This window comes from Musa acuminata, chromosome BXJ3-9 (assembly GCF_036884655.1).
Source record: "Musa acuminata AAA Group cultivar baxijiao chromosome BXJ3-9, Cavendish_Baxijiao_AAA, whole genome shotgun sequence".
Lineage (NCBI taxonomy): Eukaryota > Viridiplantae > Streptophyta > Magnoliopsida > Zingiberales > Musaceae > Musa > Musa acuminata.
In genome coordinates this window covers 14,933,380-14,949,129 of record NC_088357.1, presented here as the reverse complement: position 1 = coordinate 14,949,129, position 15,750 = coordinate 14,933,380, and the positions used below count along the sequence as shown (strand labels likewise).

Genomic DNA, 15,750 nt, shown 5'->3' with positions numbered 1-15,750 from the left:
TTTCAATTGGATATTCAAATCCGGCTTCTTGTTGATGACCGGTCAACCGCAGGGAAGACTTCCGCGCTGAGAAAGAGTTTAATCGTTCAGACCTCGCTTCGTCGACCAGCGGTCACCGTGGAAAACGTGTTCCGGCTTGTGGAATCCATCGTCATATTCTGTACCAAGACGTACCTAACGACTACCATATTAAGTAACAGACAGGCATGCAATGCATGTACACCTGCATCAGGAGCTCTGAGATCTCCCGAGGATGGCATCCTTTGTTCTCTTCAGGCATCCTTGCGTGCTCATCATGTTACTTCTGTTTCTTGGCCCTTCAAATGCTCAGAGATATCGGAACATAAGCTTGGGCTCCTCTCTTACTCCGCTTGGCCGAAACACCTCTTGGCTCTCCCCTTCGGGCGACTTTGCTTTCGGGTTCCATCCCCTTCCGACCAACAGCAGCATGTTCCTGCTGGCTATCTGGTTCGAGAAGATATCGAGCAAAACGATGGTTTGGTATGCCAATGGTGACAATCCCGTGGAGGCTGGGTCCAAGGTGGAGCTGACGACGGATGGGCGGCTCTCGCTCAAGGACAGCACCGAGAGTGAGGTGTGGAATGCCGGCATCACCAACGCCTCTTATGCTGCTATGCTCAACACTGGCAACTTCATGCTCGTGAATTCTCAAGGTTCGCCTCGATGGCAGAGCTTCCAGGTGCCTTCAGACACCATATTGCCGTCGCAAGTGTTGGATCTCGGCAGCCACCTTTCCGCTCATTTGATGGATGATGATTACTCCAGAGGAAGATTCACCCTCCAAGTCCAAACTGATGGCAATCTCGTGCTTTACACAGTGGCTACCCCATCCGGCTTTCAATATGATGCTTATTGGGCTAGCAATACCGTCGGAAATGGATCGCAACTTGTCTTCAATGTGTCAGGCATCTACTTTGCCCAAAGGGACAATAGTAAAGTCGCCATTACTTCCAGTGGAGTGCACTCGACGCAAGATTTCTACCAAAGGGCAACTCTTGATGCCGATGGGGTCTTCAGACATTACATACACCCAAGGAATGGCTCAACAGTTGGCGTGTGGAGCGATGGCTGGACGCCGGTGGCTTTCCAGCCCCCTGATATATGCCAAGTGACCAACTCAGGTGCAGGGAGTGGCGCTTGTGGATTCAACAGCTATTGCAGGTTCAATGAAAACCAACATGTCGATTGCGAGTGCCCACCACAGTATTCCTTCCTGGATGCAGACAGAAAGTACAGAGGGTGCAAGCCTGATTTTGCTGCCCAGAGTTGTGAGGCTGATGCATCGGAGACGCATGAGCTATATGAATTCACAGTCATGACAAATGTTGATTGGCCTTCATCGGACTATGAGCAGTATGGCTCCATAGATGAGGAACAATGCAGAGAGGAGTGCTTAGCGGATTGTTTTTGTGCGGTTGCTATCTATGATGATGGGAATTGCAATAAGAAGAGGCTTCCCCTTTCCATCGGGAGGACCGGCAGCTATGGCAACAAAAAAGTCCTCATCAAAGTGCCCAAAGCTAATCAGTCGGAATCCGTACCTCCATGTTCAATTCGCCAGAACAAAGGCAAAAGAACCTGGATATTGCTAGGATCGCTGCTCCTGGGGGCCTCCGTATTTTTGTTGCTCACAGCCATCCTCGTGGTGATCTACTGCACTTGTTCTAGGAGGTCACGTGAGCTTCAGCCTGCCTCAATCTTGTCAGCATTGAGTCTCCAGCCTTTCACTTATAATGAGCTCAAGGAAGCCAGCGATGGCTTCAGAGAGGAGCTAGGCAGGGGTGGTTCCAGTGTGGTATACAAGGGGTTCTTGCAAGACGAGGCTCGAACTTGTGTCGCAATCAAGAAACTCGATAAGGTATTTCCAGAGACACAGAAGGAATTCATGAACGAAGTGGAAACCATTGCCAAAACATACCATAAGAATCTGGTGCGGTTGCTGGGATTCTGCTACGAAGGAGCCGAACGGCTTCTGGTTTACGAGTACATGAGCAAAGGTTCATTGATGGGATTCCTCTTTGCAAATGAGAGGCCAGAGTGGAACCAAAGGATCCCGATCGCGCTTGGAATCGCAAGGGGCCTCCAATACTTGCATGAAGAGTGCTTCAGTCAAGTTATCCATTGTGACATAAAGCCTCAGAACATATTGTTGGATGACAATTTCACTACAAGGATATCGGATTTTGGCTTGGCCAAGCTTCTGAGGACAGATCAGACTCGGACAAAGACAGATATTAGGGGAACCAAAGGCTACGTCGCACCCGAGTGGTTCAGGAACACAGGGATAACATCGAAGGTTGATGTGTACAGCTTTGGTGTGGTGCTGCTGGAGATCATATGTTGCAGAAGGAATGTGCGGCCTGAAGCGCAAAACGAAGAGGAGTCCATACTGGCATACTGGGTAAATGATTGCTTCAGAGATGGTAGATTGGACTTGGTCGTCGAGGGTGATGACCAAGCAATCTCTGATATGAGGAGGGTGGAAAGGTTCGTGAAGGTGGCCCTTTGGTGCATCCAAGAGGATCCTTCGCTGAGGCCAACGATGCAGAAAGTAACTCAGATGCTAGATGGTTCGACGGCAGTCCCTGGACCGCCTGATCCTTCCTCCTACATCAGCTCGATTCAGTGAGACCTGTCCCTTGGTTTTGTAGAATGATGCTCATGGCGTATGCCAAACATGTTTTACTATCCTAAAATATCATGTAATACGAAAAAAACTTTAAATCTGAAATTAAATAATAATATATCTAAATAATATAACGATACATACCTTTCGTTGTTATTCAGAAAAATAAATCTTATCTGATCTATAGACACACCATCGTCGGATCTGAGATATTAAGGAGAACTAAACAATCTTCTTTTCTTTTTCTATCTTTTTACAAGACCACTTAGATTGATGGATTAGGGAGATTAAGAGAAAAATCTTAATCTCTCAATTGCATATACCTCTGTTTTGCCCCTAGAGGTCTTATCTATTTATAAACGAGAGCAAATGGTCTAGGATAAGTTATTATGAGAGTTTCTACATCTCCTAAGGAATTCTACTATAATATAAACTTTTTTCTATTGGTCAATAACTATAATTAGAATCCAATCATATCTTAATATATCTTATCTAATTAAATAGGGCCACATAATCTAACATTCTCTCACTTGACCCATTAATTGGTAAGGTATAAAAAAATTAAAATAAAAAAATAAAATTTATTTAAAAATAATTTGACCCAATTAGATTTTAAAATTTTAGAAAAACTATATACATGTGCGTGAATTTTTAAAAATAAGCCAATAAATCCAATAAATATAATAATACTACATTAAGTCTGACTAACAATACGAGTCATAGCGGCTATATGTTATCAGTGTCATACTTCCTTCTATGTACCATAACACTGTTAGTCTTTCCTAATGCAGTCTAAAATAACACATATAATTTGTCTTGTCAAGAAAATCCTATCATCATATTTAATCATAATATGTACATACATAATTGTGAACAGGATAACAGAAACAAATAACTTTAAGTACGTAAGCAAGAATGTCAATTATAGTATCCACTCAAACATACATCATCATATCCTTTATGGGTTGCTCAGAAACTCAATCATAAGAATATGTTATTTCAAAATACTTTATGCTATAAGTCCTAAGTGAATGGATCAGCAATCAATACAGTGGAACTCAAATAATTAATTGACATTGGATGTTTCTGGACTCCTCTTCTCTAACCATCAAGTATTTTATACCATAATGCATAGAGATGTAATAGTACTTGTCATTCTTAGAGAATAAAACTATTGTAATATTACAAAATATTTTTAATGACTTGGCAATTGAATCTGACTACACCAAGTCCTGAAATAAAATTTTGCAATCAAAAAGTTTGATCAATGGCCTTAAACATGCCACAAAATTAATTATTATTATTATTATTAATAAATTACCCCTTTCGTTGATATAGATATTAACCGTAAGGTGGACTTCCTATTATCGAGGTAATTTATACTATCAACATCTGAAAAATACCATCATTTCAAACTGATATAATTTCATACATATGAGTATATAATCATTTGTCCCTTTCGAATATCACTTTCTTTATAGTCCTTAAGTGTTTTTACTTCTACGTAACTCCAATATATACTTAGTATTTTAATTATAAAATTGATATATGTTCCAACACAAGCTTGAGCAAAGACTTCCAACTATGTATATACAAAGAATATTTTCTTTATCTAATTCTTTTCAAGTCATTTTAAAGCATTTACTATTGATTAAAATTTTACTTTTTTGATTTACTGAACAAAGTTATATATTAAATTTTTTCAAGACTCGATTGATATATCCTTTCTAAGACAGTCTTCACAATCATTAAGGTCTATCCTTGAATTACTCAATGTTAATAATATAAGATGTCTTATTCATATCAACCATCTTAAAACTCTTAGTGATAAATTTCTTGATTTAGTATAATAAACCAAGATCACTATTGATAAGGTAAAATATTATCCATATATAAGACCAATATAATAAACTTGCTCCCACTGATATAAATACTGATAACTAGTATTTTTTAATTTGAAAAAGAAATAATGATATCAAGAACCTTTATATATCATTATTTTGAAGCTTGTTTAAGGGAATAAATGGATTCCTAAATTTTTATACCAAATTTTATATTTCTTTCATTTTCTTTATAAATCGTTTAGAGTAACCCATATAAAGCTAGATCCTTAAAAAAAATTATTTTTATAACTCAAACTCATAATGAGTCACTTATATCGTGATAATTTTTAACGAGTTCATTAAAAACTAAATATCTTGTTATGGTCGATACATTCTTTATGAGCAAAAATTTTAATAATAAGTCTAACTATTATATCATTCGACATTGTCCTTTGAGTCACATTATATAATAGACTCTTTTATAATTATTGGACAATTCGATAAATTTATCAAACACCTAGTTATTGATTTTAACTCTTCTTTTATTGCATCATTTTACTTTTCAAAATCATTACTTTTCATGATCTGTGAAAACAATAAGGGATCTATTCTGATTCCTATATCATAATATAATTCTTATAGATATGCCACATAATAACCATAAATGATAGAATTACTTTCCCTTTAAGATATTCCCAAGGTTGTCAATTATGGTTGTTCTACAGGACCATTAACAATAATATCAATATAATGTGAGAGTTTAGTATTATTATTTAATTGTTCACTTTTATCAAATCATTTAATGATTTGAGTAACAATAATCTCTCGAATAATAAAGTAGTATCAACTTATATATCCTCTATATCAAAATTTAATTTTGAGATTTTCACTCCCACTAATTTGCTATTTTATAGGAATCTTATATTACCAGATTTAATTATCCTCGTACTATAATTAGAGCATTAAGATAGATACCCCTTTATACTTTTCTGAATAGAAAATAAAATATTCAAAAATAGTTATTAAATCTAATTTTCTTTTATGTGAGTTGAAGATCCTTATCTCTATAGGATAATCTCAAATATGTAAATTGTTAGGATCAAGAGTAGCACTAAGAGGGGGGAGGGGGGGGATGAATTAGTACAGTGAAAAATTATCAATTTCAAAAGTCTTCGTTTCAATTAAAGCTGATTTCGACGAAAGTCGTTTCGTAAAGATTTTAACTTAAAAGTGTATGAAAGTGTAGAGAAGGCAGTAAGAAGGTAAAGTAACTTGTAAGAAAGATAAACTGCTCAAAATGATATGCAAACTAGAATTTAGAGTGGTTCGATCGTTATGACTTGTATCCACTTTTATATTCCTCCTCCGTCGAGGTCACCAGTATCCACTAATGGCCTTCCTTCAATAGGCAAAGACCAACCACCTTTTACAGCGCTTTCTCCTTTTCACAGGTTTAGAGAACCCTTACAAGTCTCACACCTCTCTTAAATGATATCAAAACTTAGAAAGGGAGGAGGAGGACTATAGCACTTGTTTACAACATTTTTACACCCCAATAACTCAAGATTATCTCAATACTTTCGTGTCATTTCATACAGAAAAGGGTGGGGATTTTATAGGCCCTAATGGCTACAAAATTGGAGCCAAAAAGTATCTCATCCCGAATTTTCAAGGTATTGGCAGTACCACCGCCATTATTGGGTGGTACCACCGTTTGATAGAGCTCGAAGACCGAGCTCTAGTGGTACCACCGCTTGATAGGGGCAGTACCACCGCTGGCAGCATTTACTATCAGCAGTACCACTGCCCAATCTGGGTGGTACCACCGCCCAAACCACCTAGGAGACTGAGTCTCCCAAGCGGTGCCACCGCCGACCATATTTTCAGGGGCTGAATGAGTTGTTCAATCCGGCCCAATTCAGCCATGTTAAGGTCTCATTTGGCCCATAATTAAGTTAGTAAGATTACCTCCCAATTCTAACTTAGTCTACTATTTAACTATAATTACTAAAACATAATTTAAGACACTTTTGTTCCGGTACGTCAATTGCTCTTCCGACGATCTTTCGATGATCTTTCGACGAACTCTCGGTAATGTTCCGACGGACTCCCAGCAAGCTCTTGGACTTTACGACAATCTTCTTGGCGAGTTCTGACGAGCTTCTTTGCCAAGCTCCTGGACTTCTTGGTTGGATCCGATAGAACTTTCGATGAACATTCGGACTTCCGACGAACTCTTGAACTCCCAACGAGTTCTCGATCTTGACTCTGGCACAACATCTGCTTTATGTCTTACTACTATCGTAGTTAATCCTGTAAACTTTTCTCAACATATAGATTAGATCAAACAATTTACAATTGATTTCATCATCAAAATCAGATATTCAATAATCTTTCCCTTTTTAATGATGACAATCAATTGATGACGGAGTTAAGTTTAACTCCCCTTATCTATATGTCATACTTGAGAAAATATATTCTTGAATTCAAAGCCTTTGAATTCAAGAATCAAACGGATAAGTTAAATTCATTAAACTTATCAACATACACATAATAATTCCTATCATGATCTAACATTTTCAAAATACGATGCCAATTATTTATCAAAATGATGTCAAGGCATGACATCCATTTTCAAGTATGATATTTCAAATATTAAAGATGACAAAGATAGCAATCCATCATTCTTATATGGCAAGATATCGGTTGTAAATAGTAAGTTTGAGCTTATGATATCTTATCATATTGAAAGACTTTTATCAAGTATTCATGAAACATTTCAAGCATTTGCAATGTTTTAGAATCTTTGTTTTGATGTGTTTCAAATGATAAGCATACAAGTATTTATGATAAGCATTTATGATAAGATATATTGTATACATTTATAATGTCAATTTTGTCATCAATTTACCATATTTTAGTATTATCTCTCCCCCTTTGTCATCAACGAAAAGGAGAATAATTCAAGAATGTAAGTGTGGTAAAAATTCATGCAAATTTCACACTAGTTTTTTAAATCAATATTGCATCATTGCATGGTAACATTCAAAAGTTCTCAACAGCAAAATTTATCAACATTAAAGAGAGATTCCATCTACTTTTCCCTTTTGTTATCAACATTAAGGATTAAGATATCCATTAGAATTTATAAAATTCATCAAAGGAGAGGAGTGTCATATGAAAAAAAAAAATATTAGTCAAATCCATTTCTAATTAAAAATTCACAAGAAATAAACCCGTGAGAGATGCATTTATCAATAAGTTCAATGGGTGAAGGGACTCAATGTTAGGATCGGAGTGGCACTAAGAGGGGGGGGTGAATTAGTGCAGCGGATTAAAACTTCGATTTTAACAAAATCTTTTGTACTTTAAGAACGAAACTTGAGAAATTTAACTTGAAGGCGTGTTCTTAAAGTTGCGCAGCAAGAGTAATAAGGAACTAAAGCAGTAAGAAGATTTGCAGTAATGTAAATGACAATAATAAAAAGCAAACCAGAGATTACGCCGATTTTTAGAGTAGTTCGGTCAAATGACCTACTCCACTTGCGAGGCCCCTCTTCGATGAGGCTCCCACCTTCCACTAGCAAGTCTCTTGAAATGGAAGGGTAAACACCCCTCTTACAACCTTTTACAAGCAGCTCAACCTCTTACAAATTTTCAATAAGAAAGGAGGAGAACTCTCTAGCAAATTGAAAACAAGACTTGCTAAGACTTTCTAAGACTTTTTTCTCAATCAAAATGCTTCTCAAAAGTTGTAACCTCAGCTGAGATTTGAGGGGTATTTATAGGCCTCAAGAGGATTCAAATTTTGGGCTCCAAAATTTGAATTCTCTTAGGGTTCCCGGTGCTGGAGGTTCCACCGCCAAGCCAGGCGGTGCCACCGCCCAGCGCTCGGGTGCTGGACGGTGCAACCGCCCAGCCAAGGAGGTGTCACCGCCCAGCACTCGGGTGCTGGGCGGTTTCACCGCCCAGCCAGGCGGTTCCACCGCCTGGCTTTCCGATTCATTGGTTTGGCTTAATTTTCGCCCAAACCAAATCTGACTTTGGGCCCAGTGGCCCCTAACCAGGATATAGGATTATCTCTTAATCCTAATCCTAATTACAGGTGAACTACATAACACAAAAAAAAACATCCTAAGCAAGTTTTTTTAACCGCAAACGTCGAGTCTTGTTCCGGCGAGCTTTCCGACGAACTTCTTCCGACGGACTCCCTGCAAGCTCCCAATCTTTGTGATGACTTTAACGAGTAGCCGAGCCTTCTTGGTGATCTCCGTGAGCCTCCGACGATTTCTTCGGCGAACTTCCGACACGTTCCCGATTTCTTCTCGGACGGTTCCGGCAGCATCTCCGATGATTCTTCGGTCTCTTAAACGTTCATCGAGCTCGACTCCGGTATCCTTGCTTTATGTTTTCTGGTTATCGTAGTTAATCCTGCACACTTAACTCAATAATATGGATTAGATCAATTAACCCACCAATTGATTATATCATCAAAATCCGAGATTCAACAATCTCCCCCTTTTTGATGATGACAATCAATTGATGACGGAGTTAAACATAACTCCCCCTATCTATATGCCATATTATGAGAAGATAAAAAACACTTGAATTCCATCCCATTGGATTCAAGCATAACCCGATAAGTTCTAATCGTGGAACTTTATCGTTATCCTCATTAAACAATAGTAAGTACGAAACTTCGATGAAAATCATAAGTTAAATGATACGGGACGAGTTTTGCTACGATAGAAGATAAAGATTTTCAATATAAATTTCATGATATCAATCTTGTGATATTTTCAAGGATTTGCAAGTCATATAAGACATTCATATCACACAGAAGATAAACATTTTCAATATAAATTTCATGATATCAATCTTGTGATATTTTCAAGGATTTGCAAGTCATATAAGACATTCATATCACACAGAAGATAAACATTTTCAATATAAATTTCATGATATCAATCTTGTGATATTTTCAAGGATTTGCAAGTCATATTAGACATTCATATCACACGAAAGATAAACATTTTCAATATAAATTTCATGATATCAATCTTGTGATATTTTCAAGGATTTGCAAGTCATATAAGACATTCATATCACACAAGTTTTTGTAATTCATATTAGCCATGCTATCGTTCTGGTGTAAGTCATCACTTCTCCCCCTTTGTCATCAACAAAAAGAGACAAGCCAGCTAATTGATGATCATAGAAAAAGGTTTAGCATTTATCAAAGTTCATCATTCAAATTTGCCAGAAATAGTTTATCCAAAAGACATCATCATCTATGCAGATTAAGACAGTAGTTATCTAAAGGAAAGATCAGTTATCGTACAATCGATGACAAACATGAACTTGTTTTTTAAAAGCAAACAGGACAGAATAAAAAGATACATCAATTTAATCCTTAGGAGGTAATCCACAGTGCTGATACATGATATCTATTTTTTCATTCATCTGTCGTAGTGTCTTCAAAATTTCAACTTGTTGATTCTGAATTTGTTATTGCTATGATTTGATCTGAGATAGCTCCGCCATAATGATATCTTCAGAGGAGGAAACAGGAGCTGAAGGTGCTGCACCAAAGGGACTAGGAGGAGGAGATTCATTTCCCATAAGAATTGGTGTTTCGGGTTGTTCTATTGGTGTAGGAATTGGATCCGTCCTTCTAGGCTGCCTAACCCATATGCCATTGCTAAAAGTGTACCTAAGTTTTTTCAGCAGGTTTTTATTTATTATGTTATATCGATCATTTTGAATAGATTCTTCATCGGGTGGAATGCAAATGTCATAGGCATGAAGAATTCTAGTGATTAACCTCCCATATGGCAATATAGTATCTTTAGTCATAATTTCCTGCATGTGTTGGCGAATCAAGTACCCGAAACAATTATGCTGACCGGTCATAATCCAATACATGGTTCCTATCTCTAATTGACTTACTTCGTCAAGATGAAATTGTTTGGGGAATATGATGCTTATGATAATGTGATGAAGAATTTTAGAGTTGAAAGGCATTAAGTGTTCACAGCTCTTGGGTAGGAAGTCAAGGTTTGGATTTGCAAAAATTGTTTTCACGGCTTCGGAATAGGTTGCTCCTATTTTTTTGACGTCCCATTTACCTTTAAAATAGCATCCCCTATCTTTTTCAGTTATGCCAATTAGCTCACAAATGGTGCTGTCAAAAATTCTAATGGGTGTTCCTAGAATGTAAGTGCTTAGGCTATCATTGTCTTCATATAGGTTGGCATAGAACAATCTCACTAACCGTGGATAGATTGGTTCATCTATTTGTAGTAGAGGTAGAGCTTCTAGTTGAGCAAACCACTTAATGGGATCTAAGTCCTCTAGTTCATCCAAATCAACAAATCAACGTATTTTCCCTTATGGACACATCGTGTTTCAAATTTTGGAAAGCTAAGGGCTACCTCTTTTGATCTAAAAAGGTCATGGTTATATGAATCTCCTTCAATCCTTATTCCTTTTGATCTCTTTGGAGCCATTTTCTAGACAAGATGATGATGAAATTGTGAAAAATAAGCAAGAGAAAGAGAAAAGAAAGGAGGGATTTCAAGTGTTACCTTGTGGAGATTATGTTGAGAGATGGAAAGCTTGGACCACCAAGAATCCTTCTCCAATGTTTCTAAGAGTTAGAATGAGGGTTAGAGGGAATAGGAGAGGGTTTTGGAGAGGTCTTTCTTCGGGTTGGGGGCGGTGTCACCGCCGGCCCTAACCCCTCGGGTTAAAAGGGTGACTCCGTCGGTGTCACCGCCAAACTGGTCGGTGCAACCGCCGGTTCTGGCAGTGCCACCGCTAGCATCACGCGGAGGAAAGAAAAAAAAATTTTCTTCCTTCCTTTTGTTTAGCTTCTTCCCTCAAGATCATAATTTATACTTTAATGGATCATTTTGAATTGAAGAAGAAGGAAGAATTCAAATTAATAAACGAAGGGAAAAGAATGAGTCCTTTTTGTGAAGTTCATTTTAGGGACAATTTAGCATGCCTAATTCCCTTCGGATGAATTTAAATTGGTCTTCATTCAAAGCTTTTGTAAATATATCTGCTAATTGATGCTGTGTCAATGAATTCTAGAACAACATCATTGTTAAGAACATGATTGCGTATGAAATGATGCCTAACGTCGATGTGCTTAGTTCTAGAGTGCTGAATTGGATTTTTAGTAAGGCATATGGCACTAGTATTATCGCATTTTATGGGAATATTTTCAAGGTGAACTCCATAGTCTTCTAATATATTTTTCATCCAAATTACTTGTGCACAACATGCACTTGCAGCAATGTATTCGGCTTCCGCCGTAGATAGTACAACTGAATTTTGTTTCTTGGAAGTCCAAGAAACAAGTGCATGTCCTAAAAATTGGCATGTTCCGGATGTACTTTTTCATCTATCCTGCATCCGCCAAAATCGGCATCTGCATAAGCTATTAGATCGAATTTTTCAGATTTTGGATACCACAATCCTAAATTTGGAGTTCCTTTAAGATACCTAAATATTCTTTTAACACTCTTAAGATGAGATAATTTAGGATTAGATTGAAACCTAGCGCAAAGTCCTACACTAAACATAATATCCGGTCTAGTCGCAGTGAGGTAGAGTAGACTACCTATCATTCCCCTATATGTTTTTTGATCGAAACTTTCACCATTTTCATCCATATCTAACTTAGTCGCAGTACTCATAGGAGTGTTTATTACTTTTGAATTATCCATGTTAAATCGTTTTAACAATTCTAATGTATATTTAGATTGGTTAAGAAATATACCATCACTAAGTTGTTTGATTTGTAATCCCAAAAAGAAAGTTAATTCACCCATTAAACTCATTTCAAATTCAAGACTCATACATTTGGCAAATGATTCACATAGTGATTCATCCGAAGAGCCAAACACAATATCGTCAACATAAATTTGCACAATAAGAAAATTATTTTTAAAATGTTTAATAAACAATGTAGTATCAACCTTGCCTTTGGTAAAATTATTTAAAATAAGAAAGGAACTAAGCCTTTCGTACCAAGCTCTAGGAGCTTGTTTTAAGCCATAGAGAGCTTTAGTCAATTTGAATACATGATTAGGAAGAAGAGAATTTTCAAATCCGGGAGGTTGTTCGACAAATACTTCTTCGGAAATAAAACCATTCAAGAAAGCACTTTTAACATCCATTTGAAATAGTTTAAAATTATTACTACTAGCATAGGCAAGGAGCATCCTTATGGCTTCTAATCGAGCCACGGGAGCGAAGGTTTCTTCGTAATCGATACCTTCTTCTTGGTTGAAACCTTTGGCCACTAATCTAGCCTTATTTCTAACCACGATACCATTTTCGTCTTGCTTGTTTCTAAAGACCCACTTAGTACCTATGACTAAGTGGTCACTTGGTCTAGGAACAAGCTTCCATACCTCATTCCTCTCAAATTGGTTCAATTCTTCTTGCATTGCAATGATCCAAAAATCATCTTTTAAGGCTTCGTCAATGCATTTAGGTTCAATTTGAGAAAGGAAAGCGGCGTTAGCACAGAAATTTTTGAAAGAAGAACGAGTTTGAACCCCTTTTGATGTATCTCCTATAATTTGCTCTTTTGGATGAGCATCTACATACTTCCATTCTTTTGGTAAATAAATTTCGGAAGAAGATGCATTCAAATGGCTATTTTGAGGAGAGGGTTCATTTAAATTCAAATTATCAAAACCAAGATCATCATCAAAATTATTTTTCTTTAAATTAGAAATTTCATTAAAAACTACATGAATAGACTCTTCAATTACTAAAGTTCTTTTATTAAAAACCCGAAAAGCTTTAGAAACGGAAGAGTAACCAAGAAAGATGCCTTCATCGGATTTAGCATCAAATTTTCCTAAAGTATCCCTTTCATTTAAAATAAAGCATTTACACCAAAAACTTTAAAATAGGAGATGTTTGGTTTTTTATTATTCCATAATTCATAGGGAGTTTTGGATAAGGATGGTCTTATTAGGACTCTATTCATGATGTAGCAAGCCGTATTTACGGCTTCGGCCCAAAAGTACTTAGGTAAACTATGTTCATTCAACATAGTTCTTGCCATTTCTTGTAGGTTTCTATTTTTCCTTTCAACTACTCCATTTTGTTGAGGATTTCTTGGAGTTGAGAAGTTGTGATTGTACCCATTACTTTCGCAAAAATTTTGAAAGTCATGGTTTTGGAATTCACCATCGTGATCACTCCGAATTGATGAAATCATGAAGCCTTTTTCGTTTTGAGTGAGTTTACAAAATTTAGAGAAACACTTGAAGCAATCACTTTTGTGAGCTAAGAAATAGGTCCAAGTGTATCTAGAGTAGTCATCCACAATCACAAAAGCATATTTGCTTCCACCTAGACTTGTTGTATCAATTGGTCCAAATAAGTCCAAATGGATCAATTGTAATGGTCTAGTAGTGCTAATTTGATTTTTTGGTTTGAAGCTTGTTTTTATTTGTTTGCCTAGTTGACATGCATCGCATACTTTGTCCTTAATAAACTTTATATTTGGAATTCCTCATACTAATTCTTGAGATGAGATCTTAGATATTGTTTTCATGCTTGCATGGCCTAATCTCCTATGCCAAAGCCAAGCATCATCATTTACGGCGGAGAAGCACATTTCATTACTTAGTTCATCAAGATTGATGGTATAGACATTATTTTGTTTTAAGGAAATCATAGTCATGTTATGATTTGGTTTTTCAATAATGCACATATTTGATTCAAATCTAACGATGTAACCTTTATCGCATAGTTGACTAATACTCAAGAGATTATGTTTCAATCCATCAACTAGTAAGACATCATCAATGGAAAAATTAAATTTGTTACCAATAGTTCCCTTGCCAATGATTTTGCCCTTGTTGTTGTCTCCAAAGGTAACGTACCCTTCTTCTTTGCTAGTGAGCATAGAGAAATGAGATGGATCTCCAGTCATATGTCTTGAGCATCCACTATCGAGATACCATCTCTTGCTCCTAGCTTGTGAGTTTGTCTACAAAAGAGGATGATTTTTAGGTACCCATTTGATTTTGGGTGCCTCAAAAATTGACCCACTAACTTTGTTATTTATGATTGAATCCTTTATAGTTCCTTTAGGAACCCATATTAATTTTTGTGAACTAATTTTCCTAAATGGGCATTTGTAGGCAATATGTCCGGATTTGCAACAAAAGTTGCATTTCATATAAGAGGAAACATGTAATGTAGGTCCTTTTATGAAAGTGGTAGGATTTTGATGTAATCCTTTTACAAATCCAATTCCATTTCTATTTGCGATGTGACCCTTGTGTGCAAGGATCATATCTAATCCTTTGCTACCAACCTTAAACTTGTTTAAGGTTTCCTTAAGAAGCAAATTTTCATTTTTTATTGCTTCTAAGTGCTCACACTTAGAGCATGGAGGAGTTTGAAGACTATCAAACTTATCTTGTAGCAAAGCATGCTCTTTCTTTAAGATACTTAACTTCTTGCTAACAGTTCTACATTCATCAAATAATTCATGAAAAACGATAGATAGTTCTTCAAAAGATAAATCTTCATTAAATAAATCACATACCTCTTCTCCTAACGTCATTAGCGCGTAATGAGCAACTTGCTCGGTGTTGGACTCCTCTTCTTCGGATGCGCTTGAATCATCCCACGTTGCCTTGAATGCCTTCTTCTTTGATGTTCTCTTTTTGGCTTGAGGATAATCGTTCTTATAGTGTCCCGGTTTTTTGCATTCATAGCAAATCACTTGGTCCTTCTTTTGTTCAAATTTATTTTTTGTATTATTTTTAAATCTGTTCTTTCTTAAATATTTTTTAAATTTTTGAGTCAAAAGTGCAATGTCATTGTCACTGTTCTCATCACTTGATGTTCCTTTCAAGTGGTCTTCTTATGATTTGAGTGCCATATCCTTCCTGTTCTTTGGAAGGGGGTTCTCGAGCTCGTCATGAGCTTGACATGTCATTTCGTAGGTCATTAGAGACCCAATGAGTTCTTCAAGAGGGAATGCTTTAAGGTCTTTGGCCTCTTGAATGGCCGTAACTTTTGGATCCCAACTTTTAGGGAGGGATCTTAAGATTTTAGTTACTAGTTCAAAGTTAGTAAAATCTTTACCAAGAGCTTTGAGTCCATTGATGACATCCGTAAACCGGGTGTACATGTCTCCGATGGACTCACTTGGTTTCATTCGGAAAAGTTCGCAAGAGTGCACAAGGATGTTGATTTTGGACTCTTTCACTCGGCTAGTGCCTTCATGAGTGA

General features: G+C 36.8%; 1 protein-coding gene across 1 annotated transcript; it reads left to right on the top strand.

Annotated features, from left to right (window-relative positions):
* The first annotated feature begins 363 nt into the window (after window positions 1-363).
* On the top strand, window positions 364-2,728 carry LOC135648915 (G-type lectin S-receptor-like serine/threonine-protein kinase LECRK2). The gene has a single exon (XM_065166932.1). The coding sequence runs from the start codon at window positions 449-451 to the stop codon at window positions 2,648-2,650; it is 2,202 nt and encodes a 733-aa protein (XP_065023004.1). The 5' UTR covers window positions 364-448; the 3' UTR covers window positions 2,651-2,728.
* The last annotated feature ends 13,022 nt before the right edge of the window (window positions 2,729-15,750 follow it).

Coding starts and splice junctions, on each gene's coding strand:
- LOC135648915 (XM_065166932.1), top strand. CDS start 449: ATGTTCCTGCTGGCTATCTGGTTCGAGAAGATATCGAGCAAAACGATG.